The sequence below is a fragment of the Protobothrops mucrosquamatus genome, unplaced genomic scaffold, assembly GCF_001527695.2.
Source record: "Protobothrops mucrosquamatus isolate PMUCROS unplaced genomic scaffold, P.Mucros_1.0 scaffold942, whole genome shotgun sequence".
Classification (NCBI taxonomy): domain Eukaryota; kingdom Metazoa; phylum Chordata; class Lepidosauria; order Squamata; family Viperidae; genus Protobothrops; species Protobothrops mucrosquamatus.
The window spans coordinates 1,523,012-1,550,626 of record NW_015387190.1 but is presented as its reverse complement, the minus strand read 5'-3'; the positions used below and the strand labels follow the sequence as shown (position 1 = coordinate 1,550,626).

The 27,615-nt window shown below is 51.3% G+C and overlaps 1 protein-coding gene across 1 annotated transcript; it reads right to left on the bottom strand.

Moving 5' to 3' along the window:
- Window positions 1-375: 375 nt before the first annotated feature.
- INTS1 (integrator complex subunit 1) lies at window positions 376-27,615 on the bottom strand. The gene is made up of 47 exons (XM_015819543.1): window positions 27,558-27,615; window positions 26,072-26,356; window positions 25,632-25,828; window positions 24,997-25,134; window positions 24,611-24,770; window positions 24,198-24,303; window positions 23,349-23,535; window positions 22,538-22,683; window positions 22,051-22,192; window positions 21,285-21,461; window positions 21,039-21,147; window positions 20,738-20,858; window positions 20,572-20,649; window positions 20,133-20,290; window positions 19,190-19,286; window positions 18,955-19,046; window positions 18,087-18,147; window positions 17,729-17,926; window positions 17,253-17,382; window positions 16,189-16,368; window positions 14,943-15,092; window positions 14,567-14,746; window positions 14,380-14,484; window positions 13,631-13,798; window positions 12,941-13,052; window positions 12,572-12,733; window positions 12,300-12,446; window positions 12,083-12,181; window positions 11,083-11,207; window positions 9,829-10,086; window positions 9,332-9,491; window positions 8,598-8,738; window positions 8,301-8,481; window positions 8,103-8,211; window positions 7,496-7,626; window positions 7,244-7,331; window positions 6,428-6,654; window positions 5,768-5,891; window positions 4,904-5,037; window positions 4,112-4,304; window positions 3,491-3,618; window positions 3,276-3,388; window positions 2,200-2,313; window positions 1,734-1,804; window positions 1,440-1,531; window positions 1,134-1,243; window positions 376-1,011 (listed from the first exon to the last, which is right to left on the bottom strand). The coding sequence occupies exons 1-47, from the start codon at window positions 27,613-27,615 to the stop codon at window positions 896-898; spliced, it is 6,558 nt and encodes a 2,185-aa protein (XP_015675029.1). The 3' UTR covers window positions 376-895.

The following is a 27,615-nucleotide window of genomic DNA, read 5'->3' as shown; positions in this document are numbered from 1 at the left end:
TGGAAAAAAGTGACTTAGGGCCATGTCAGGCGTGCCACTGTTGCAGCATCCCCGTGGTCACGTGATCAAAATTCGGACACTTGGCCACTGGCTCGTACTTATGACGGTCGCAGCGTCCCAGGATCCCATTTTGCAACCTTCTGGCAAGCAAAGTCATGGGGCGGGGGAGAGACAGATTCACTTAACAACTGGGTGACTAGCTTATCAACTGTAGTGGTTTACTTAACAACCGAGGCAAGGCCATAAAATGGGGCAAAACTCACTGAACAAATGTCTCGCTTAACAACCACTCAGTTGTGGTTGCAAGCTGAGTTCTATCTGTATTGTTTAGCCGTGATTCTTGTACAACGAAACCAAAAAAATATCGGGAAATCCAAAGGAAGAGTTGTATATTTGGAAAGTGCACGAAAAACAAAGTTTTAATTTAAAAAGGGTAAGAAGAATGACTGGATCGTTGCTCAAGAGATGTTTGGATACTCTACGGCAGACGTGTCCAACCTTGGCAACTTTTAAGACCTGTGGACTTCAATTCCCAGAATTCCCAGAGCTGGCTGGAGAATTCTGGAAGTTGAAGTCTTAACAAGTTCTATGGGGTGGAATTTGATCCCCAGGAAGAGTTTAAGGAAGCACCCTAATTTTTTTTAGCTCCACTCCCTCAAGACAGGATTATTCCTCCTGCTCTGCCTGTGACCACAGATGAAGAACCATGAAGATGGAGAAACATCTTCCTTCTCCATCCAACTGGGATCCAGAATGGAATAAATCCTAGGATCCTTCAAGTCTTTTCTTCTGTCGGAAATGTTCCAGCAGGTAGATTTTGGTCTTCTCCACAGAATTCTTCTCTTCTCAAGAGCTGCTGGCCAGCCATCTCAGACAAGGTCCCCATCTTCACCGTTCACATCATGGCCTCCATGTGCAAAACCTTCAAGGCTTCTGAGATCTGGGTGCTGGTGTCCACCTGCCCGTACATCCCCACCAGGAAGGCCCTCTGCAACAGGGCTGCCACGTGTTCTGCAAAGGGAACGTTAGGGAGGTTGTGTGAAATGAGCCACCTTTGGGGGGATGAAAATAAATCCTGCTTTACGATCACTCGGCAAGGCTTAGGGCCAGATCAGAGGCGTGTCGGGCCTCACCTTGGCAGAGGAGGGTGTATTCAGGCAGGTTTCTTAGGGCTGTCTGGACGACTTCGAAGTCGCAGCTGCCGAGGCAGAACATGAAGGTGGGCAGGAAATCCGCCGCGATGCTACAGGTTGGACAAAAGGGAAGGAGGAGAGAAAAAGAAAGACACCCCATAACAAGAAATGAGGAGGGTAAGAATCAAAGGTAACCTCTGCTAGATCAGGCCAGCCAGAAATAGGGTTAGGGGTCTTCTCTGGCGGGTCCTTCCTCACAGCCGGGCCCTGACCTCCTCTTAACCCCTCCCCTCCGCGCCCCAGTACCTGGGATTATGCTGAATGGAGCGCAGAGCGAGGCTGAACGCCAGATTCCGGCAGACCTCCTCTTCGGAGTTCATCAGTTTTTGCAAGTGAGTCTGAGAAGGGGAGAGAGGGAGGGGCAGGGGGGAACATCTGGTGAGCGTTGCCAAGGATGGCATGTATATGGAGTGCTGACTTCGATTGTTTGCAGATGTTTCATGACCCAACTAGGGAACATCATCAGCGCTACAAGGGAGGGTGGGAGGAGGAGGAGGAGGAGGAGGAGGAGGAGGAGGAGGAGGAGGATTATTGACTTACAGAAAAGAAAGCGAGGATTTCCGGCCTCCGCCGAGCCATCTCGTCAATGTCGGTCAGCACCTCCAAGATATCTGACAATTGGAACGGAGACATAAGAGAACAATTTGAAACTGATAAATATATATATATATATAAAGAAAATGGCAGGGAAGGGGGAAGCTCTCCCTTTGCAGAGGTCTTTCGGATACTCAAAAAAGTGCCCTTTTACAATGGGGCTGCCCCACGTGTTGGCATCAGCTTTGATTGGCTGTAAATAGACTTCACCAAGGCAGCACACAGCTGGCTGGGGAATTCTGGGAGCTGAAGTCCACGCCTCTTAAAGCAGCCAAGTTTTTAAAAAACCCACTGCACTGAGGAGTTTTGCAGAGTGCCTAGTACGGGATACCCCGAAGTCGAAGACTCTCTGGGGACCCGACTTCCAGGTCTGCCACAGGAAAGGTGGGGAGGGGGCCTCGCTCTTACTTACCCTCGACGTTCTGGCCCCTGGAGAGACTCTTCATGTAGGGGGCCATTTCCGCGGGGGTGATAGGCGTGAAGAGGGAGACGCTGACCAGGGGCAAAGATCCGGCCGCAGCCTCATCTGAAACCAAACCACCAACGGACGTTTCCCTCCGGGCACCAGAAGGGGAGACCCTCTTGTGAGGTTCTCTCTCCCTCCGCCAGCAGGGGGCGCTCTTTCCCACTCCCTTCTGTGGGGCAGGACTGGCCAGAGGCAGGACAGGCGGTTCTCGACACAACTCCCGCTTAGCGACCAAAGTTACAAACGGCGCTGAAAAGAACGGCTTTCAACCGGCCTTCGCACTTAACGACCGTCGCAGCAGCACGGGATTAAAATTCTGGCGGTCAGCGAGCAGCATTTCTGACAAGGGTCACCGTGATCCCCATCAGTAACCTTCCCCAGCCAGCTTCCAAGAAACAAAGTCAATGGGAGTTTGGATTCAGTGAAGGACCGTGTGTGATTCACTTAAGGACGGTGTGTGATTCACTTAAGGACTGCAGGGGAAAAGGTTGCAAAATTGGGCAGGGGCTCTCTTGACAACCGTCTGGCTTCCTTAGCCACAGAAATTGTGCTCTCACTTGTGGTCGACTGCAGCTACCAATCCCATCATCCAAAATGCCACCTGTGAATTGGCAACTTTAGTGGTCCTCAAGGTGGCCCTTCCAGAGCTGGCCACTTCCTGGTGGGCTGGCACTGCGAATCCCCCAACTCTCAGCCAGGAGGGGCCTCAAGGCCCCACACCTGGTGCGGACCACATCTGGGAAAGCTAATCCTGGCCACCACCCCCCCAGAGTCTCCCATTCCCCAAAGGCGCTTGAACACTTATGGGCCCCCTGCCCCAAACTGGACCGTCTTCGGAGGTGGATACTTCCCAGAGCAACCAACCTCCAGGCCATTGTTCTGTTGAAGGACCTGGTTTGTACACAAACCAGATATCCCGATTACTCAAAAGCTCCCCCGGCAAATCCACCAGGATTATCTGCTTGGGGACAAACTGGGTGACTCACCTCCCAACCATCTGCCAACGAAGATCTGAGACTCACCGTTCTTTTCATCTTCAGATCCCCAATCTGAAGCACCGGCCCGACTGGGCAAACTGAGACCGGCCAGGAGAGATTTCAGCATGGCCAGGTCACTGTTGTCCGAGGAAAGGTCACTGCAGAGAAGCCAGAGATAAGGGTCAAGGCTGAGACCACCCGACCGAGCTCTTGTGCTTTAGCCATCGATGCCCCACCGGGACCGAGGACGGAGGACTTACTGGAGGGGATCGGAGTGCTTCTGCAGGAAGGAGACGGCGGCCGGGGCGTTGGAGGTGATGTACTTGTGAATGAACTGCACGAATTTGGTGATGAAGCAGGCGAGGTGGCGAGAAGACTTCCGGTAGCTCTGAAGCAGAGAAGGATCGGGGACAAGTGAGGCCTCTGAAGCAGCCTGGGGAGACCCCAGCTTCTAGGATCTTGTTAGGACTGACCCACAGAGACGGACAACCCCTCTCCCTCCTCTTCCTCTCCCTCCACTCCACAATCCTCCCCCCCTCCTTTCTAACCCTGATACAATTCCCTAGTTGGGTCATGAAACGTCTGCAAGAAAACCATCAAGCTCAGAAAGCAACAAGGACTCCACAATTTGACCCTGAGCCTCAGAGATTCTCTTCCAAATGTCATTCTAGAATGACCCGAAGGGCAACTGGATGTCCTGCAACTGGGTCTGCTCTGAGCTATCATCACCCAACTCTGCTGGAGACGATCCTGGCCTTCTGGGATTCCTGTGGACACCTGTGCACATAACTCTTTGGCATTCTGGTGCGTGCGTGTGTCTGTCTGTCTGTCTGCAGGACACAGCAGCCCCCCTTCCCCAAAGCCGCCCCCCCTTCCCCTACCAGAAGCAACTGAATGAAGGAAAGGAGACAGTCCCACAGCGCCCCCTGGTGCTCGCTCTGGAAAACTTGCGGCTGCAGGAGCTCCAGAATGCCCAGGACATGGAGGAAGAAGGCCAGATGCTTCTGCTGGCGGAATTCCTGGAAATTGAGGTGGATCCGGCCATGCAGCAGAGCGGCGATCATCGGCAGGTGCCTGGGAAGGGACACAGGAGGAGGAGGACCCAGATTAGGAGGGGTTTCTGGCGGGGGGGGACAGGACGGTCGCTGTCTATGAGTTGGGTGGCTAAATAAGTTTGATAATAAAAAAAAAATTGCAATCTCGAAATATCTGGAGCATCACTTGAACGCCGTCGGCATTGACAAAATCCCCATCGGTCAATTGCGAAAGGCAGCTTGACTTGGAACAGCTGACAACCTGCTCTGAAACCTCTAACCCCACCGAACATCCACATCTGCCTATCCCAGGTCCTTGAGAAGGGCTCGACACGTGGATAAAAACATCCCAAATCCAGTCTAAACATCTGGCTGACTGCGCGACCGATTACAATAACCAAACTTGGGGAGAAGGAGCTCCTTTTTTGAGCTTTGCTGCTCAAAGATCCGAAGAAAGGGGGAGGGGAGGGCTCTGGCCTGGAGCAGAAAGGACAAAATCAACCCCCCCCTGCAGCATGAAGATGCCAAAAAGGCTGTGTGGGGCTGAGACTCTGGAAGCAGATGTAATGCCTCCCAGTCTTTGTGCAGCCAAAACCTCTTAAATAAAACCCCCCCAAATGAACCAAGAGGGCCACGAACCTGAGCAGGAGGAGGGGGTGAGCCACGGCCAGCTTCCGACATGCCATATTGGCGTCCCAGAGCCGGCCTTCGTTCATCTTCACATCGCCGGCCTCTGCGAGGAGGGTGATGAACCGGTGGATCAGGCTGTCCAGCTGCAGAGACATGGACATATTGAACAGGTAACCTAGGGATGGCCAACCTTGGCGAACTTCAACCCGGCCAGCATGGAGACTTGTGGGAGTTGAAGTTCACGAGTCTTAAAGTTGCCAAAGTTGGACACTCCTGAGCTAATTCTTTCTTGCAATTTCCATTCCCTCACGTAAGACACGTCTGCTTCTCCAGCTGTTACTGATTCTGCTTTTTCATCCTCTTTCTCGGGCGAATTGAAAGACCTAACAGCAATTTCCTGCTTTTTCCTCTGGATAAATTGTTCTTGCATCGGTCACTGACCGTAATCAAGAGTTTGCTTTGATTCGGGCAAAGTGAGAACAAAGATGAGGAGGGACTCAAAGCTGTCAGCAGCACGACATTCCTAGGACGGGAGGCTGGCCCAGGGTCACCCAGCTGGCTTCGTGCCTTAGGCGGAACTAGAACTCACAAACTCCTGGTTTCTAGCCCGGGGCCCTCACCACGACACCAAAGTAAGCCTCTTGAATGAAAGTAAGCCGCCAATAAAAAGCCACCCAGAATCGCCTTGTGGGTGGAGATGGGCGGCAAGCAAACTTAATAAAGAAAAATAAATAAATCACAAAAACAGGAAAGGGTGAATGAACACACGAGCAGCTGTGGAGGAGAGGGCGACTTCTAAACTTGGGAGAGCAACACAAAGAGTACCCTGCAGGAATCTGTGACAAACGTCTGGCCCAACCGGAGCCAAATTACCTTGCAGGGGCTGCTGTCGGTGGCCCCTTCGCAGGACAACAGAGCCTCGGGCACCGGGACCAAGAGCTCCGGCAGCTGAAGGTACATTTGCAGGAGGAGATCCTGGCAATGTCTTCCCCTTGAGCTGAAACGGAGATGAAGATCAGATGGGAGCACTTCCGCCCAATCAAAGCAGCCCTTGCAGATTTAGCAGCGCTATCATTCCCATCCAAGGTCAGGTTTTGCTGCTGGAATTTGCAAGAGATGGGGCCATTTATTCCCTTGGGTGCCAAAGAAGGCACATCTGGATGATGGACCAGAAGGATCAAAAGCAGTTTTGGGCTAAATCAGCTACAGCCCAGAATATGCCACCTCGGAAAGGATTTCACAGAGACAAGAGATGCATAGAGAGTCACAAAGTCCACATAACATTCAGAAGTACTCAGGTAGATACTTCCTGATTCGGAGGAGGAGGAGGAGGAGGAGGAGGAGGAGGAGGAGGAGGAAATTCAGCTCAATCAGTCTTGCAAGACTCAAGTTACTTTCGTCCATCTCAACAGTTTTCAACTTTCTGCAGAGCTGATTTTCCTGGCTGGGTCTCTCTAGAGGGTCCAACTACCTGCCTGCTAGTCAAACCACTAAAAACCTTTATTGATTGACCTCAACAGGAGTTAGGCTCACCTCTTTCCGCACTTCTGGGTGGACGAGATTAGGTACCCGGTGACTTTTTGGATCCTCTGCACGTTTCCATGGCAGCAGCTCAGGAGAAGCGGCAGCCGGGACTGGGTGACCAAGCAGCTGGTCCCTTTGGGCTCCGGGGTTCTGTTTTCTGATTCCGCCAGGATGAGGTCCACCAAGCTCAGCAGCTCAGAGGTCTTCAGACGGAGGATAAACTCTTCTCGGCGTTTCTATCAGCAGCCGGAAGAAATGGATCAGGCAAGCGCAAAAGGGAACGGATCCGAAGGGCCGGATCAGTTCGGGAGATCGAAACAATCCACGTAACCAAGTGTCTCACTTAGCCAGAAAAATGTTGGGTTCAACTGTGGTTATAAATCAAGAACTGCCTATATTTGAACACTGCTAAAACAGATGGATTAAAAATGGCCCAGTTATTCTCCCAACCCAAGCAAGGATGACCAGAGACATCACCGGATCTCTGTTTTACACCGTATCTTCTGAATCTGGTAGGCCACACAGCTCCCACCAACTCTGATCCCTTTATTTGTCTTTATTTGTTAGATTCCTATCTTGAGAACTTCCATGGCTGGACTGTGGTGGAATGGCGAAGAGGGTGGAGACTGAAATTAGTTCTCCTGACCACACAAGGTCGACAAGAGACTTCACCCGGCGTCCGTCTCTTTCAAAATGTGTCTTCTTCTTGACCGGTGCAGTCCCACGCCTTCTCCAACCCAACACGGTGGCCCATCATAGTATCAGATACTTGGGTTTGGGAGATGCTTTGAGGAACGCATGATCCCGTTGAAGTGGGACACATACCTGCGGGATCCTTTGGTCTCTCCCTTGCCAGATCCGGGGCATGTGAATGCAGGCCCACAAGAAATCCAAGGAAGCCGCTGGGTCAAAACTGTTGGAAGAGATCAAAGTGAGGATGCAGCATCCCCAGGTCGCTCTCTCTCTCCCCCTCTCTCTTCTGAACGGAGAACCACCCAGCCTGCTTTCCTTGGAGAGCCCTCTGCTTTGCCCAAGTCCCACTTCCCAAGTCCCACTTCTGGGTTCCAGGCAGCTCACCTGCCCTCTTGTTTTCGGCAAAGCAGAGTCCTGATGCAACAGTGAAGGGTGGACCAGCTGGACTGGTGAGTAAGGAGGGCCAGAAGGTACGGACGGAAGGAGGGCGGCTCCGATTCGGAAGAGTCTTGACTCTGCAAAGGAGAAAAGGAAGGTTAGAAAAGGGGCACAAACAGGCTAGCAGGAAGTGTCAATGAGGCCAAGCAAAGATGAAATCTCTAGAATGGATCACAACTCAACACTCAAAATTGTTCCTGCACCTTCAGTTCTCTCTCTCTCTCTCTCTCTCTCTCTCTCTCTCTCTCTCTCTCTCTCTCTCTCTGTCTTTTTTTTCTATGTTTTCTAAAACATCTGCATCGGGCTTCCCGATTCTTCCTTCCTAAGCTTGTTTTAGATCCAAAATATGTTCACTTGTGAGAACGTTAAGGATTCTACGCTAATGATGTGCTTGACTCCGCCCTAGACTCTGCCTCTTCTTCTCCTACACTGGCCAGGCAGATTCTACTTGCAGATCCCCCAAACCACAAGGAGCCCAGACTGTGTAGGGCTTCCCAGCTCTGGAGGGATGGCGATTTCTCGCCTTTGACCCATGTTCCAGACCGATCCTCACCTTATCCCAGGAGAACAGCAATTTCTGCTGGAGATCAGGGCAACTACTGACGATTTCTGGATCCAGCAACTCCAGCCAGTCGATGAAGAGACCAGAGGCGCTTTCGACACTGACGGGGAGAACAAAGCAGGGGGTGGAAAAAGGGAACCAAGTGCGCACAGGAGCTGAGAAGGAGCCCAAACCCATCCCAATCCCAACCTGGAGCTCTCTGCTTCTTTCTTAATTAGGCTTTCTTCTCTGCACTGGAGCAGCAAGGAGGTCACCACCGAGATGGGCCCAGAGGTAGGGAAATGGGGCGTCATTTCCGTGGCCACGGAGAAGAGGGTCACCAACAACTCCTCCAGATACGGCGAGCGTGTTTTGGTCAGGCCTTCGAGGACTGGGTGGGAGAAACAAAAATGTTCCGAGACTCAGAGGAGGAGGAGGAAGAGGAGGAGGAGGAGGAGGACAGGCAAGGCAGAAGAAACGGGAAGGGGGGAGGTTTGTCAATCGTACCTTTGCTGACAAGCTCTGGTTCCACGTTCCATGTTTTGCTGGACTTCAAGGTGGCCACGATGGCACGGATGGTGGAGCCGATCACTTCAGAGTTGTGGCAGAAGGCCAGCGCATCGGCCAGGTGCAAGAACCCCGCTTGGGCTGCAGTTACGGAAAGGAAAGGGTTGTGAAACTGCATGGAATGAAGACAGGCTCCACTTGGGAAGGGCCCCTGGTTCCAGGCCTGCTAATCAGGTCAGAGAGGCCAAATGTGTGTGGACTTCAACTCCCAGATGGCTGGGGAATTCTGGGAGCTGAAGTCCACCGATCTTAATTTGCTCAAGGTTGAGGCCACAAATAAAATGCAGAGTCTGAAGAGCCAACAGCCCACAGACTGACTCCCGCAGACACGGCTCAAACACGGATGCTTGTTAGCCTCTTGGCCAACTGGATCCCTTCCAGGTTCTGCTGTCCCCCTTTATTCCTATATTCCTACTTAATGGCTGCATTCACAAAACACCCAAAACGTCATTCGGATTTTGTTGGGTTCCCCTTTGTGTGTGAAGCAGCCTGCTGGGTCAGGTCAACGTACTGTCTGAACACAGAAAAGCAGTTAATTTAGTCCCTGGGGCTACGCCTATACAGGGACCACGGTGAAGAGTCAAGAGATGCCACCAAAGACGTTCAAATGGAAAGTTACCTCGCCCGCCCAGCCCTCGTGCCGCTGCCCCCAGCTCTCCCCATGTTCTTCCTACCATCGCTGATTCTGTGCTGGGAGGAAAACTGAACCGCCAGGGCCTTGAGCTGGGTCCGTAGAAGGCCGTCTTCCACCCCGGGGCTCTCCAGCCACTGCAACATCTGCATGAGGACTTTGAAAAACAGCGAGGAGAAGGCCTCTTCTTGGGGAGCATGGCGCTGAGAGGAGGGAGAGGAGGTGGGGTTACAGGCAGAATCGCCGAGCCCCAAAAGAGGCACTAAAAAGGCCTTGGAAGGAAGCTCTACTCCTTGCTAAGCGGCCCCAGGGTGAAGATCCCAACCGCTGAGGTCCTCCACTTCTGGGAGAGAATCGACTTTATGGCCCAAAGGGTTTTGAAACCAGAACATTTGGTCACAGAACCTGTATAGAGTCTCTTGAGAATGAGATGGATGGCTCATAAATGGTTAAAAATAATGCTACCTCCGAGTCCCTCTACCACCTCCATCCCACAGGGCCTGAGTTTTCCCCTGGCCGAGAAGGCACCGGCTGCCTCACCTGGTGCTGCCACAGCAGGCGCACGAGCGGGCAAGCCATGACGTGGTTGCGGTGCATGGCCATCACCAGGGCTCCTCCGTGGGGCGAGTTCAAGAGGGCCGCCAGAGCCTTTAGAAGCCGGGCTGCCGTCTTGGGCAATGGCGGGCCGCCTCCTTGGCGCAGAAGAGCCAGCTCCTGGGCCAGGGTCTGCTGCAAAGCCAGGGCGAGGGGCCGCGGGTTCGAGTTCTGCCAGCGGGGGTCCGGAGCCAGTGGGAACAACTGAGCAGGCCGAAGAAAGAGAAAAGCCTCAGAAAGGGAGACCCCAGTTTCGCTCGCTGCTAAGTTAGGAGTGCTCGTTTTTCAAAGATCCAGACACATTTCTACCGTTCAGACAGAACGTCACTCCAGAAGATATTCGCTTACAGGTAGTCCTCGACTTACGACCGTAATGGAGCCTGCTGCCCTTTATGGTAAGAAGTGGGGACAGCTGTAAAGCAGCTGATCCACATGACCGACCCGATTTTATTTGGTTTGGATTTTTTTTGCAGCGATCGTTAAACAAATCACCATGTACGTTAAGTGAATCCATGGCCCATTAAGAGAACCCATTTGCCTGCTGGGCATTTTTGTCCAAAACTGGAAGCAAAGACAGATCTGCTGCAATCTTGGGTGTGGTCTCTGGGACCAGAACCCGTTAGAAATTCTGTTTATATATAGCACCACAGATCAAACAAAGAGTGCAGTCACCATGTGCTTTCCTGCTTAACTGTAACAGGAAACGGGAAACTCCACTTAGAACAAAAGAACATAAGAGTATATACCATAGATCCACACTTGTAAACACTGCCATCTACTGGCTGAATACTACTGTAGTTATTGGACAAAAATACATCCCAACATGTATTCCAACAGGAACTATGATGGCAGAGATGGGAGCCCTCTGGGAGGGAAATCAGAGGGGCTTAAAAGTTTGGCCACGTGAGAATTATGGGGTGCCTGTGAACATGTCAACTGGCTCCTAGGCTGTCTTATCCAACAAACAGAAGAATAAGCAAGTTCTTTCAAGCTTCGTTTCCCAGAAAAAACAGTCCCGTTTGGAGCAGCGCAGAACAAGTCAACTGGAACTGCAAGGTTGATCTCTCTGTTCTTCTCAGAGATAGGAATAACCTCTCCACCATCAGAAAGGATGTGGGAAGCTGGAACTACCTGCCTGAAAGCAAGGGGAAAACTAGGGAGGCCCATCACCCCAAAAGGAGACAAGGCAAAGCCGATTACCTGGAGGAGGATACCCGCCAAGTCGGCCTCGGGATTGACGACAGGGAACTGGGCTAAAGCTCGGCTCCTTCCTTGCCCTTGAGGAACCTCAAGGCTGGATTTGATGCGTGGGGCATCATCGCTCTCTGATCAGAGAGACAAACGAAATCTTGTCAGTGGGACAGTAAAGCCCCCTCCCTTTCTTACACACACACACAGTTTCCCCCATAGTAATGTCTATGGATCATCCAGATCTTGGTTGTCCCAAAAGTGCTTTCCCAAAAGGCAACTGGACTTTCTTGGTTTGTTTTTTTTCTTTGAAAACATTTCACTTCTCGCCCAAGAAGCTTCTTCAGTTCATGAGCTTTGGAGATTAGAATGGCCCCAACCCTTTTCATAAAAGATTTAAAAACCTGGCTGTGCTCCCAAGTTTGGGGCACTGCATAGGCTAAGGACTCCCATCTCCTGACTATGTTTTTTCATGGGCCAGATTATCTTGCTCTTGTGTGTCCTTTGAATTAGATGTCTTCATGCTTTCTATTGCTTTTAATGCTTTCTACTGTTTAAAAAGTTTTTATTTTTATTTTTAATTGGTGTGTGTGTGTGTGTGTGTGTGTGTTTTGAATTGCAAGCCGCCCAGAGTCTCCTACGAAGTTGAGGGCGGTCAAACTATTTTCCAAAGCACCAAAAGGCAAGACAAGAAGCAATGGTTGGAAATGAACCAAAGCGAGAAGCAACCTAGAATTAAGGAGAAATGTCCTGACAGTTATTAAAACAATCAATTAGTGGGACGGAAGTGGCCTTCAGAAGTTATGGGTGCTCCATCGCTGGAGGCTTTTAAGAACAGACCGGACAACCCTTTCTCTGAAATGATATAGGATCTCCTGCCGGAGCAGGGGGTTGGACTAGCAGACCTCCAAGGTCCCTTCCAACTCTTTTGTTCTGTGTTCCAATGACTGAGAGAGGGGGCTGTAGAAATCAACAGAACAAACAAATAACTGCCGGAAGCTAAACGCCGAACCTTGGTGAGACGGCAGGGAGGCGGTGAGGAGGGAGTGGAAGGTCTGCCCGCCCGTAGCTCCTCTTTCATGCTGCACCTCCACAAGATGGGCCATGTAATCTGTAAGGGACGAGAGGAGAGGAGGTGTCCATCAGAGGTCTCCTATGTGGCTTTGGCAGAAGCCCCAAAGGAAATGGAAGAGACTGGAGGGAAAATCCGATCCCAAAAAATCTTTTACTCTTGTCCATGATATTCTGCTCCAGCGTCTGAGGGTCGTGAGAGACGGTTTGATCCAGATACTGCAGGAGTTTGCTCATGCTGGAAACCGGGATGCCGAAGGACTGGACGAACAGCAGCAGCTGCTGAGGTTCCAGGTCTTGCAAGGCTGGAATAAAACACCCCCAAATTCAACACCCTCCGAAGCAAAAGCGGAGGGGGCTTGCTCTCCGAATCCACCCTGCAGCCATTTCTTCCCTAATCGTGCCAGACCTTTATTCCCAACCTCCTTACCTGCATCCACCAAGCGGGGCACCTCTGAGCGGATCATGCGCAGCTTCAGCCAATCGGGGAGAAGCAGGGCCTCTTCGGAGGTGTCCACCAGGAAAGCTGTGGGGAGAAGCTTCTTCGCGGGGAACCAAATGTCCAGCAGGGTGTAGAAATCGCCATCGTCCGCTTTAAGGCAACGTTTAGAGGAGGGATGTCCAACCTCGTCAACTTGAAGACTTGTGGACTTCAACTCCCAGAATTCTGGGAGCTGGAAGTCCACAAGTATTCAAGTTGGACATTGCTGAAGTTGGATGGAACATAAGCAGCACCTGTGACCCACAGAAACCCCCCTCCTCCCCCCGTGGGTCGCTTTCACAGCAAGCTTTCCTTCACCTTGAGGGGGTCCGAGGGTCAGCAGAATCACCATGGCGTGGACCACCAGGATGTGCATGGTGGCGGTTTCTCCACCGCTCCAGCGAAGGAAGACTTGGTCTTGGGACTCCGACTAGAACAGAAAGGAGGCAAATCAGAGAAGCTTTTTCCCCATCGCTTCATCCCACTCCCTCTTTCTTGGAAAAAAAAGAGTCTCCCTCCATCACGGATCTGTGGGTGGGTGTCTACCTAAGCACGTAAAATTCTGGTTTTGTTTCGTATTATCTTAACAGAGTAACACAGCTGGAAGGGACCTTGGAGGTCTTCTAGTCTAACCCCCTGCTCCAGCAGGAGAGCCTGCACTCCGTTCCAGACAAATAGCTTTCCAGTCTCTTCTTGAAAACCTCCAGTGATAGGAGCACCCACAACCTCTAGAGTCAAGTTGTTTGGCTTGATTCTTGCTTTTAATTTTTTATAATCGTACGCTTCCATCCAAGCTCAGCCACTTTAAGAATGGACTTCAACTCCCAGAATTCCCCTCTCCACTAAGATGTAAAGAATTCAACTCCCAGAATTCCTCAGCCGGCATGCTCGCTGAGGAATCCTGGGAGTTGAAGTCCATCCTTCTTAAAGTTGCCGAGGTTGAGAAACACCGCCCTGGATGTCAAATGGAAAAAGAAGACCAAGAGGAAGGAGGAGAGAGGGACGCACCCAGTTGTAAACCTCGTCGCCTTCTTTGGTCTGGCGCATGTGTTTGATGTAGCGTGAGAAGATGGAGAGCAGAGCCACCAACACGGAGTCGGACTCCGAGCAGTAGGAGAGCTTCGAGAAGAGGTGAGACATAATGGTGGATCGCTCCACGATCAACCTGGCCACGTCCTGCAGAGGGGAAGAGGAAGAAACACAGACCGACTGAACGACGAAGGCATCAAGGGTTTTAGGTATGGTTTCCCTCTGGAGTTATTGATAAAACTAATAAGGGTGGGATATCAACAAATACATCTTCTTTTATATAAATAAAAATGTAAATGTTCGTTTGTTCAAAATCTTAAATCTCCGAAAGTTCTTCACCGATTGCTTTGAAATTTTGACACAACGTTGCATTCGAATATGCGCGTGTTTTTATATACCTACTATTATATAGATGTCACACCTGTGACAGGTAAAAACATGCTTTTTTTGAAAAACAGCGCCATCTGTTGGACGAAAAGCAACACACGCTAACCAGACTGAGCCACAGCAACACGTGGCCGGGTACAGCTAGTACTAAATAAATTTCTGAACACCAAGAGGAATGTTATCTGCTATCTCAGGGGTCTTCAAACCTGGCCCTTTTATGACTTGTGGACTTCAACTCCCAGAATTCCTCAACCAGCAGAATTCTGGAAGTCCACAAGTCATAAAAGGGCCAAGTCTGAAGATCCCTGTGCTATCTGGACCTAACCCTTGACTTCTCTCACCAAAGCCAAGTCGTTGTGTTGGCCTTGTTCCTCCACTGGAGCGTGCTGGGAAAGATACACCAGGTAAGCGCTGATGGTCTGAGGGTCTGTCTCCATGTGGATGGCCTGGCACGGGAAGCAAAGGGAGAGCAACGTTACACAATCCGGGGGCCCGGTCAGGAGAGCCTTCCAGGGTCATCACATTCACCTGCTGCAAAGCCACAGCCGTGGTGGTCCGGACGCTGTCGAACAAGGGCAGCTTGGGGAGGTCTCGCAGAAGCCACTGGTAGCTCTGAAGCAGCTCGAAGTCCCAGGAGTCTTCCTCCATGGGGTGTTCTTTCTCCTCCTTCTCATGGAGGGCTCCTTCCGAAAGCACCAAGGACAGACCCTGGGGGGGGGGGGGAGACAAGAACACAGGAGCCGCATCCAGCCTGACCTGCCTCTCAGCTGAGGTCCACTTCTGGCCAAACTGTGGCTGGCAGCGACACGGGGAAAATATCTTCTGCCTAGCAAGAATTTGGATTGTGTCCTCCCTCTGTTCTAAACCGGACGCTGCTGCTTTGCGCCGCTCCGGTCCTCCTTACCTTCATGGCCAGCACCCGCGAGGCCACCTGGGACGAGCTGAGGCGTCTCAGGAAGTAGTCCAGCACCTCGCACGTGGTCTGCTCGTCCGCCGTGGGTCCCAGGAGCATGTCCTGCAGACGGCCGAGCAGCTGCCTCTGCTTCTGCTGCCTCTGAGTGGGGAAGGTGTTGACCCGGAATTAGAAGACAGCGTAGGAAGCATCAATTGTGAATATGTGCAGATGGCCCTGCTGACTTTGGGCACCTGCAGGGTCATGGATGCAGGTCACGAAAGGGCAGCAAGGAGAACACCCCATGTCCTAAGCCACCCGGGAACGTACGACGTCTTTAGGGAAACAGCCCAAAGGGAACATTTTGAGCTGCTTCTGCTTTCTCCCTTCTTATCTACCAGAACTCACTGGGTGAAATCCTGATCTTATGTGTGTCAGTTTTGCCGGGTGGATGGCTTACGTAATCAGAAGGAATAAATACCAGGATTTCTTCTCATTCGGGGCTTCTCTCTTTTGGAGGAGCCCGTCTTTGTTCAGCTGAATAAAAACCTAAAGCTGAAAGGCAACTTCTGGTTGCCTGTGTTTTTTTTTTATCAAGCAAAACCTCAGAACCTGCACAGCAAAGGCATCCGCCGAGAATCGGCACAAGGCGAGGACTTGGCGTGCGCTTCCCTACTCGCTGCAGAAATGCACTCGGCAATTTTGGGGGGGGCTGTGTACCTGAGAGCCCCTTGTAGGAAGAATGAACCTCTTGTTCTTCAACATGCAGGTAATCCTTGACTTACGACCACAGTTGAGCCTAAGACTTACGTTGCTAAGCAAGACAGTTGTTGAGTTCTACCCCATTTTACGACCTAGCTTGACACAGTTACGTGAATCCCTGCAGTTGTTAAAGTTAGTGACCCAGTTGTTAAATCAATCTGGCTTCCCCATGGATTTTGCTAGTCAGAAGGTTGCAAAACAGGATCACGTGACCCCGGGACGCTGCGACCGTCGTAAGTATGAACCAGTTGCCAAGCGTCTGAATTTTGATCACATGACCCTAGGGATGCTGCAACAGTCATAAATGTGAAAAACGGCCATTAAGTCACTTTTTCCAGCGCCGTTGTAATTTAACTAAATGAATGTTCATAAATCAAGGAGTACCTGTAGCGTGAAGGCCAGGATGATATTCCTGGCATGACAAATAATCAGTCAACCTGCTTCCCGAGTTGGCTCTTTGCTTTTCAAAGGATGGCACCCCACAAAGCCACCTAACCTGCCGTTTCTTGGCCCGCTGCTCTTTGCTCTCCCCTTCCTCTTCCTCCTCTCCGGAGGCCGACTCATCAGCCGCGTCGTGCAGAAGGAACTCGCAGAGGCACTGGACCGGGAGGACGTCCAGCGAGCCTTCGCTGGACTGGACGAGGTCTGCCAGCCACGGCATGGACTGCGAAGAAGCCTAACCATGAGGAAGAGGAAGGAGGCAGGAATCAGTCGAGGAAGAGAAGCAGAGAGAATGGACTTCAGAAGAACAAAGGTCTGGTTCTGGGGACTGGAAAGCCATGGAGGGCGCAGAGAGCTCAAAGGAGGACTGGGGGGGGGAGGGATGGGGGTGTCTGTTGCCTCTGGGAAAAGAGGGTTTCAATTTTGGGGGCTGTGGTGGAATGCAGTCTGGAGTTGCAAAAAGGAGGGGCTCTTTCCCAGAGGCCAAAAAAAGACAGCCGGGTGTGCACTGTCTGGTGGGCAGGAAGAGAGCAAGGTCAGACCCTCCCGAGCAGTTTACAGAGTAGAGCTATAATTATCGCAAAGAATTGCTTTAGCCTGGCAAGATTCTGTCTGTAGGTGAGGAACAAGCAACAAACTACTCAGAAGTAACTCTGCATCTTGTTCTTGGTTTTTTTTTGGGGGGGGGGCTGATAGGCGCTCTGCACGCCTATAGGCCGGTGGAAAAATTGGATAATGTTGTAGTTCCAGGGATATTAAACAGGCCAAGCCAGCGTAGTGCCAGGCTGGACTCAAAAGAAATATTGTTGCTCCTTCTCCTCTCTAGGATTGATACTCAGTGGTAGACTGCCTCTAGTTAGGGAGGTTCCACTTGCCAACAGCTGACAAGCCCAGACATCCTTTTCAAGAATCTGCCGAATCCCTCTTTCAAGGCTGATGGCAGCTCACTCGGCCTTCTGCAAGCATCCCCCCATTTTTTGGCTCCCTCCTCCATCCCTGGAGGGTTTTCTGGAAATCCCTACTGTCTGAAAATTCTGAAAAAATGCATCCTCTCCAGGATCTTTCTAGGCCGAGACTCGCCAAGGCAGACAGAGCCTCCCAGCCCTTTGTGCTCCTCACCTGCCTCTGGATGATGTTGAGCAGGAAGTCGGGGTGCCGGCTGCGACACAAGAGGTGCCCCAGGCGCAGGGACTGGTTGAGGCTTTTCACCTGATCCAGGACGGGCTGAGGCGGACGGCGAGGAGGCCCTCTGCGGAAGGAGAAACAGCTGGCGAAGGAGAAATGGGCCGGAGCCAGCCTCCTTGCCCCAGCTTCAAAGTCTCCTCCTTGGCCAGGGGCAGGCAACCTCGGCTCTTTTATGACTGGTGGACTTCAACTCCCAGAATTCCTGAGCCAGCATGAGGGAAACTTTGGCCCCTTCATGACTCATGGACTTCAACTCCCAGAATTCCTGACCCAGCATGGCTCAGCATGTAAACCTCTCCCTTTTCCCTCAGCATGGCTGGCTCAGGAATTCTGGGAGTTGAAGTCCACAAGTCATCAAAGAGCCCAGGTTGCCTGCCCCTGTCCTAGGAGAATCCCCCAGGGCTCCTTACTGGGGATCCAGGCTGGTCAGCTGGGAGAGCAAAAGGCTGCTGCTCTCGGTGATGGTCTGCTTGGTGGAGGCTGCGGCCAGGTGACCCTCAAAGGCCAGGATCTCCTGCTTCTCCCGCTGGGAGGTCTGCAGTTCGCGGCTGATCATCTCCGTGCGGGTCTCCTCGTCGGTCAGAGTACAGGGAGGGTAGGAGTAGTTGCTGGGGAAAAGAGGGGGGGGGAACCAAGTCCGTTTTAACTAACTGTTTGCACCTTGGTGTTATGCTGTGAGAAAGAAAGCTCAAAAAAAAAATATCTCCATTTAATTTAAGACAGGAAAGAAGAGCAACTTGGGACAGACTTCCCAGAGTTTGAACCTACTTGGTCATCACCATCTCCATGAGCATCTTCAGCGTGGGGTAGTCCTCCCAAGCCGTGAGACCTGCCAATCAAACCAGAGGAGGACGGGGGGGGGGGGGGGGAAAAAATTCAGAAGCCTTGCAGGGAGCAATCAGAGCAAAATCTCACTGACGGATGATTAGGATAATTAGGATAATTTTAAACTAAAAGCAATTTGTAAAGGTGACTTTAAAAAAAAATCTTACACCAGTAAAATACAGATAGTCCACGACTTAACAACAGTTCATTTAGTGACCGCTCAGTTATAACGGCGCTAGAAAAAGTGACTTATGACCGTTTTTCAGTTAGGACCTTTGCAGCACCCCCACGGTCACATGATCAAAATTAGGATGCTTTGCAACTGACTCGTACTTATGACGGTTGCTGTGTCCTGGGGTGACGCGATCTCCTTTTGCGACCTTCTGACAAGCAAAGTCAATGGGGAAAGCTAGATTCACTTAATAACCGTGTGACTAGCTTAACAACTGCAGGGATTCACTTCAGAACTGTGGCAAGAAAGGTCGTAAAATGGGGCAAAACGCACTTAGCAAATGTCTCACTTAACAACGAAAATTTGGGGCTCTATTATGGTCATAAGTTGAGGATTACTTGTACTACCCATAGCAAGAATGTTATGTAGAAAATAAGAACAGTAATAATTCCATGCAAAATTTGTAGAATGTCCGTCCCCACCTCCCACCTCCTGCTTTGTATGCAAACGTGTGTGTGTGTGTGTGTGTGTGCACGCAGAGGTTGTATCTGTGCAGACACAGGGAGAGAAAACAGACAGGTGCCATCAGTCTCACACACCCCACCCCATGCAAGAAAGGGTTCCTCCTGTAACCCTCACCGATGTTTTCTGGATTGAATGCCGCAACCACGAGCAACAGAGGCCAAGCCTTCCAGTAGAGGGTTGAAATTGCCAGATTTGGAGGCTGGTACCTACAGGAGGAGCCAAGGATAGGATCCTGTTAGGTTTTAACAAAACAATGCAGTGTACAAAACAAAAACCAGGACAGAATGGGCCTTATTTTGCCATTCAAAAGGAAACAAAACAAAACAAGGACGAATCTCTCCACTGTTACCCCGGAGGCAGCTGGATGTTCTCAGGATGGTGGTAGGTGCAAAGGTTCAAGACGGCATCGATCAGCTGAATTCTCTCCACCCTCAAGACTTCGAGGTCTGAAATCAAAAATGGGAGCCAGGTATAAACAAAGGCGGGGCCGACAAATCTGCACGAGACTGTGCTGGATTTCTACAGTGGTGGCTAACAACTAACAGAGATTCCTTATTCAGACAAGGCAGGGGACCAAGGAGGAGAAGATTATGAAAGACGTATAGGGAATCCTCAACTTATAACCATTCCTCTAACAGCCATTTGAAGTTACGAAGGCTCTGAGAAGAATGACTTGCAACCGATCCTCACACTTATGACAGTTCGGCTTCCCTGCAATCGTTGGATCGCAACCATCCTATATTTATAATGGTTAGAGTAGGCCGGGGTCATGTGGATCACCACCCCCTTCCCAGGGGACTTGGAATAAGCTGGGATCAAGAGCTGATGCTTCAGCAGAGGCAAAGAACCGGAGGGTCAACCTCCAGCTTGAATATCCAAATAAATTGTAAGATTACTTTCGTTGCTGAAAAATTTCCTGCTTTATTGAATACATAGCATGACGTAGGCGAAGGAAAACTAACTCTAAAATCCCAAAGCATCTAACCATACCTTATATCAGTGACACTCCCAGCCCAAACCCCCCAGAAGTCCACATAGCTCATGTAAATAAATTCTCTTTGTTATGAGAACTGTCTGTTATCTTCTTCACACCTGCTAGAATGTCCTTGAAAGCTTTCCAGACAGCCTTCTCTCAGAAAGAGAGAGGAGGACCGGAAAGGTTTCGTTTCTCTAACTAACCCAGTTGAAAGCATCATTCCCCCCCCCGCCCCACCCTTACTCTAAAGCCAAGATGAAAACAAACTTTCCCTCCTGACACCAAGGAGGCCGTGAGAGGCTCAAAGGAGGCTCACCGTCCGCCTGCACGGCAGCTGCCCGTTTGACAAGGTGGTCAGCCAGCTCCATGGCGTCGGCGGGGCCGAGGGGAAGGTCCCGCGACAGGCCAATGACCAGGATGCGCATGAGCGTGTCTTCAAGGATCGGCACTTCGGAGCAGAGGCGGAGGAAGAAGCTGGTCAGGAGGGGGGGGGAAGAAGAGATGCTTAGCAGGTTGACACTCAGGGCAACGGAGGAGAGACCAACTTCCCAACGGTGCCTTGCTTTCAATAAACCACCAAAGGTGGTTTGAGTACGAGGCCAAGGCACTGATTATGCTTTCCAAGTCACAAGCAGCCGCTAGCAGCAAACCTGAGCCTACTACACAGTCCAGAAGCATGCAAATTCTACCCCAAACCCTTGACACACACACACACCACTGCAGGGATCTAGGTTCAAGTTAAATTTCAGATTTACTTGCGGTCGCTCTCGGGGGGCCAATTGTCCCATTTGTAGTAGGTCTCGGGTTGCTCTGTGAACAGGACTTTGTGGAGGCTATTTTTAAAAAAAGGGAGAGGGGACAAATGTGGACAAGATAAGCTCTGGGGGAGCCCCCCTGACCCCCATCAGCCCCTCCTCTTACCAGTGTATGTATTCCTTGGGAGCCAGCTTGGTGATCGAGGGCACCACCGTGTGCAACCACCACACTGCGTCCCGCTGGATGGCTGCGATCTGGTTCTGGAAAGCCCGCAGCCCTTCCAAATCTGGGGGGGGGGGGAAAGAGGGGGTCCAACTCTTCTGAGGACCAAATCTGGGTTAGGCTGACCCCAAATCAGGCTTCATCTCCCACCCAGAGCCTTCCATTCCCCGGGTCCACCCATCAGCGAGGATTCGGGACTCCCCTCAGCTTCCATGCCCAACTAAACTACCAAGTAAAGTCTCACTTTTCTTCTCCCCTTTGTCCCAGGCCACGCCGGCTTCCTTCACCTGGGCGGTGATGCTGAGCATCATGGAGACGGCCAGCAGGTCTGTGATGTGGATGACAAAGCGGTCCTAAGAGAGCAAGGGGAGATGGTTAAAATGCCCGTGGAGCCCTGGAGGGAAAACAGGAGGAGCCGATATTATGGGACATGGATATACGTGGTCCTCGGCTTAGGACCGTACTGGGTCCTCACCTTGTCGGTCCTCACCTTGAACTCCATGTCGGCGTATTGCGGCTCCTTCCGCTCCTGCATGAGTCCCAGGCAGAAGGCCTGGAAGTTGATCTCGTGCTTGGTCTGCTTGATGATCTCCCGCAAGAGAGCCCGGGAAGCTCTCAGGTAGTCATCCTTGTTGGTCAGTAAATCTTGGAAGACCAACGCCAGGAACTGAGGGGTGGGGAGGGGAGAGAACAAAGGAGAAGTGGAGAGGAGAGGGGAGGAGAGGGGGAGGGGGAGGGAGGGAAGAAAGGAGGTGGAGAGGGGAAGAGGGGAGAGGGAGAGGAGAAAAAGGAGAAGTGGAGAGGGATGGGAAGGGAAGGGGAGGAGAGAAGAGAAGAGGTAAATGCTTCATGACAATCAGTGGTAGGACAAAAAGCCAGATCAAGCAAGCTGATGTTCAACTACAGTGAAGGTCGTGCAACGAAAGTCATCCAGAAGTGCTTTCAAAAAGGTTTTCTTACAGAAACTATACATCTCTTGATGACAAAGATTGACAAGTCCTCCAGAGGGACAGGCCGGCCTCTTCCTCACAAGAACAGTGGCCCTGCGTTGTTACAAAACTCAACGGAGTTTTGTAACCCAGCTTGTCCCTCCGTAGGTTCTTGCCCAGATGGAGCAGTCAAGAGAGATTCGGGGAGCACAAAACCCCAGAAATGTTGGGAGCTGGAAGCAAGGAAGGGGAAGCAAGTGGGACTGTCTCTTCCCTGGCTTCACTCTCTTGGCACTCCAAGAATCTGGGGCTGGACGTCCAGCGTACCTTGGGCGCTAGCTCCGGGCTGTGCTGAAGGACCGTGTACAGGATCTGCATATTGTTGGGGTTTCTCGCATTGGACAGTTCGTTGAAAATCACCGATTTCACCACCGTGCCCAAGTTGTCCCGGTGAACGTTCAGCAGCTCCCTGGAAGAAGCACCGGACTTAGGAGGGGAGACTTCTCACCCCAACCCCAGCCAGCTGCCTGATGGAAGAGGCACTTCCCACTGCTTTATGTGCGGAGCAGGGCTGTCCGATCTCGGCAACTTTTAAGATTTGTAGGACTTCAACTCCCAGAATTCCCCACGCTGGCTGGGGAATTCTGGGAGCTGAACTCCACAGGTTTACAGGTCTTCAAGTTGTCAAGATTGGATGCCCATGGCTCAGAGGCCCCCGATGGGGTTCTCCATCCCCGCCCATTAGACCTGCTTTGGCCTTGTCTGGATCATTCCTTCAATTATTTCCCCCCCCCTCCCATTTGTGTCTGCTTACCTCACGCAGAGCATGTAGTGATTGAGGAGGACTTTGGGCTTCAGGCGGATCTTGATGAGGTTGGAGACCACCTCCACATCCTCAGAGCTGTGGGTGTTGCAGTTCATGCAGACAGACATGAGTAAGTCCTGGGCTGGTCGAGTGAGCTGTAAAGAGGAGGAATTTGAGAGGGGTACACGGACGGGCCCTGTGACAAACTCCGGACGGGTACGATGGAGAAAGCCACGTTAGATCCTTCATCACAAACCCTTCCATTATTGGCCCATTCCCCTCAGTACCTTTTTCTGAGGATCTCAGGAAGGCGAGATCACATCAAGAGATCTTTCCCTCCCGAGCCTCCATTGGCTCTTGAATTGTGAAATGTATTAAACCTGTACATTTCGTGGTGGAAATCTATGTAATGGACCCCTAAGCACGGACCTCTCCTCCAACAATGGCATTCTGACATTTGCCCCACAATGACAATAGTTGGGCAGTCCCCAAATTAAGTGCACGCTGTTCCAAAATTGTGTCATCTTCAAGACGAAGGATCTCGAGCGGCTAACCTCCCACCAAATTCCAGAGTGGGTTGCAGAATCTGTGGTGGATTCTCTAGTTAGAAATTGGCAGGTGTGCAAAGCAATCCAGATACAGCCAGGATCCACTCCCAGGCCAAGCGATGCCTGTTAATTTCCAGAACCGAGTCCAGAACCAGCCAGAACACAACAGGTAGTTAAGATTCCGTCTACTTCCTCTATAGGCCAGTCCGATCAGAATTCACTCCGTCCCGCCTGATCTCCTGGACAAGATCCTCCCGAAAAGGAGGCCTTACCTTGGGGTTCTGCAGCCACATTTCCAGCCTCTGCACAGCCATCTGCCGGATCTCTTTGTAGCCGCAGGTAGCGGTCAGCAGGCGCAAGAGATTCCGGGAGACGTTGTCCATCGGCTGGCGCCTGTTGAGCTGGTCCCGCAACATGTCCAGGACGTATTCCTCCACACTCTCTGCTAGGTCGTCATACCTGGGCCAAAACAGGGGCACTTTTGTAAAAGTTACCTGGTGCTACTAGAAACTAACTGCACCTTAGTCCAGGAATCAGTTGGCCCAACAATACATCAAAATGGAAAAGGAGACATAATTCTTGATGCACAACTCAGAGGCATATTCAGCTATGTTTACTTGATTCTCACAAGAGGCCCAGAATTGTGCTTAAAATGTTGAGATAACTGCTTTTTAAAAAAACTGCTTCCAAAACCCACAGCCGCCTCTCCCCCAATTTTTCTCTACAACAACAATCCTAGACTGGGCTGACAGGAAGGGACTGGCTCAAAGCCATCCCATGATCTTCCATGGCTAAGAAGCAGACTTGAATCCAGGAGCCTTTGTTCTTTTCTGCTTCAGCTGCACCATCACTGCTCTGACAGCAGGGACCAAGAGAGAAAAGCATTCCCTCATGGTAAGAGAAGTGATCTACTTAGGTAAAGAACATAGCACTGGGAAAGCCTGTTTTTTTAAGAAGAAGGTTCCCTAAAGATAATGGACAAAGCTAAGACTGAAACGTCCTTGTCCCTGAGACAGGAAGCGCTCAAAGTTGGAGTGTCTCAACCTAAAAACGTTCTTAACATCTGTGCGTTAACTTTCCTGGGGAAACAGAAACACAAACAGCAGAGAGGAAGGTGCTACCTGGGCATCAGGTGGGCCTCCTGCTCAGGACTCATTTTGTCCTCAGCGATCAGTAATTCGCTCTGACTGTCTTCTTCCTCTGGAACAGAAGGATGTGGGCTGTTTCCTAGAAAGTCACAAACAACAGTCATCCCAGAGAATCACAGTCTGCCTTCAAAGGTCACAACTATCTGTGGTTTACAGGGGAAAGTATTATCTTCAAACTTGGCCCACCCACTCTCTACTGGTACAACTGTAGGCTCCTAAAGGGTTTTGTCCCTGCTTCTTATTAACCACAGTTTAAGGTTGCATCTATTTAATCAACCGTAGCAAAGGGTTAAGCACCTCGGTGTCTGCCTAATATTGTCAAATCCTCCAATCCAACGGATTTCTTTCCTTCCCCATCTTTATCTACTCCCAAGGAGTCCCCTTACCAGCACTGAGGTCTCCTCCGCCACGTCCAACCTCTCCATGGGACAAAATACTCTTCGGGGGCATCTTTGTGCCAAAAGCCGTCTGAATGTTTTCCACAAAGGTCTTGCAGTGGGGGCTGTCCACCCAGATCCGTTCCCCCAGCGAATCCTCCATGTAAACCTAGAGAGGGGGGAGGAGACACCATCATCTCTTCCCTGAACTGTTTGGCATTTCCTCAATCCTTATAAGGCAAGGGTCTCCAACCTGGGCTGCTTTAAGACTTGTGGACTTTAACTTCCAGAATTCCTCAGCCAGCTTTCTGGAAGTTGAAGTCCACAAGTCTTAAAGCAGCCCAGGTTGGAGACCCCTGCTGTAGGACCCCTGTCCTACCCTCTAGTCAGCCCACCTTGACAAAAATCTCAGGCCAGTTTTCATCTTCCTCATAAGCCGCCATGAGAAGGTTACAGGCCAAGACAGACACCAGACTGTTCCCTTTGGCTTTGAAGTTGATGGAGGCATCTCGGCGGAGAAGGCTGCACAGCGCCTGGGGAAGCAAAAGGTTCCTGAGCATGAGAGAAAAAAGCAGTCCTGCTGGAGAAACTTTAGAATGAGCCTGGACAGTTAAGCAGAGTCGGGCCACACTTGAACTGATATGGGTAAATTGTATTTCTACTTTTTAAGAATCTGGGTGGGGCTCAGAGATAAGAAACCTTGTGCAAGGTGGGGGTGCCACAAAGAAGAAGGGGGTCCACCTGTTCTCCAGAGCACCTGAAGGCAGGACAAGGAGCAATAGATGGAAGCTAGTCAAGGAGAGAAGCAACCTGGAATTAAGGAGGAACTTCCTGACAGTGAGAACAATTAATCAGTGGAACAATCTGCCTCCAGAAGTTGTGGATGCGCGAACACTGGAAGTTTTTAAGAAGAGACTGGACAACCATTTGTCCGAAATGGTATAGGGGTTCCTGCCTGAGCAGGGGGTTGGACTAGATGACCTCCAAGGTCCCTTCCAACGCTGTTATTCTGGTTCTGCCTGCCCCTCACCTCAATCACTCCTTCGGTGGCGAAGATATTTGGCTTGATTTTCGCCAGGTACATCAAGGTCAGGTAGAGGGTGATGTCAGGCTTGGCCCGGTTCATTTTCAGCTGCTTCACAGCTCCGCACAACACTCCTTCGATGCGGTCATCATTGCCTTCGACTTCGGCAGCCTCAATCTCATCCAGCAGAGCGTTGGGGGCCACTGTGAGCAAAAGGAAACCACAGCAGCTATTTGGCAGTCCAAACTCCCACCAAAATACCCAGGCACCGCTGGATATTTTAAAGAATTACAATATACCCTTTTCTTACTCCATTTAGTTAAAAGCATCTCAAAGATCAGAAAAGCATTAAATACCTGCCTGGTAAAATACATTTGCACTGATCAATCCCCTCCCCCACAATTTGGAAGGAGGGAAAGGCTGCCCCTGCCCCTCGTACACTTCACCTTCGATAGGAATGACCGATGGCTCTTTGATGGAAGGCGAAATGGCTCGCTTCTCAGCCACGGCGGCCTCAGCCAAGCGTCCCAGAGCACTGAGAGGGGGCGTGGAGGAAAGTTTGGGGCGTTTGGCCAGTCCAGAGGTGCTGGACAAGGCGGATGACGTCGCCTCGCGCTTCCGCTCGGAGGGCAACCCGGAGGATGTCGGCTTGAGCAAGGTGGCGGCTGTCTTGGATTCTCCCACCTGGCCTTTGGAGCCCAAAGCGATGAAGTCTCCCGGAGGAGGGTGGCCTAAGGCAGGAAAGTGGAAGAAAAAGAACATCAGCTAAGGCCGTGGGGAGCCCCAGGACGCTTCCTTCTGAAAGACCCAGAGAAATCTCCATGTAAATAACTTGGGCACTGAAGACACGGCTTTGCCACCGGGGCTGAGGACTCCAGGGGGACACAGAGCCCATCATGTGGATGGTTTGATTGTTGCCACTCCAGGACTGGAGATTTAGGGGGGCTTGTATAGGGGTCTATTTCTGTAGGCTGCCCGGAGTCACCGTGAGTTGGGGACGGGCGGTCATATTAATTTTCTTAATAAAAAACAAATAAAAGTACAGGTAGTCCTTGACTTACGACCACAACTGGTGGTCCAAAATTTCTGAGACATTTGTTAAGGGAGTTTTTCCCCATATTACGACCTTTTCTTGCCACAGCTGCGAAGTGAATTGCCGCAATTGTTAAGCTAGGAACACAGTTGTTAAGCCAATCTGATTTCCCCATTGGCTTTGCTTGTCAGAAGGTCGCAAAAGGGGATCACACGATCCGTCATGAATGTGAACCAATTGCCAAGCATCCGAATGTTAATCAACGTGACCCATGGGGATGCTGCAACGGTGAAAAACCGTCCTAAGCCACTTTTTTCAATGCCGTTGTAACTTGGAGCGGTGACTGAACGAACTGTTGTAAGTCGAGGAGTACCTGTAGCTGTTCTATCATGCAAAGACCGGCCAGCCAAGAAACCTCCTCTCTTTGCCGTGGGGCAAAGCTGAGGGGGGGGAGGGAGGAGGAAAGAGGGGGAACATCGCCCCTGCGAGGTAGGCCAGCCCAAGAATCCAATGCTAAGCAGGTCAGGTCAGGCTTTTTTTTTTTTTTTTTTTTAAACAGACGTTAAGAGAAGTTGGCCTGTCTGAAGGGGCTTCCCTCCACCATCACCCCTTCCTGAAAAGAGGGAGGGTCTCGTCTCAGAGGCTTCCTCTGGCCGGGATTCCGGTTCCTTCGACCTGACGGGGGTCTTGGATGCAGCTCGTCCTCCTAGCCCTCCCCCCTCCCCACATTGGAGACCACCCCCCCCTCTGGGGTTCCACACGTGCCCCAGACACGCGTCTTCTGGGGGGGGGACACAGAAAACCCTCAGCAACTCCCTTGCAGGGCCTCCACGCGAGGAGACCTCCCCCACACGGGGTCCATGGAGGACCCCCCCCATATAAAGCAGCCCCCCCCTCACCGGAGGGTTTGGCGACCGCGCTGGGGCGGCGCGTGGCCGCGGGCTTCGGCCGGTTCAT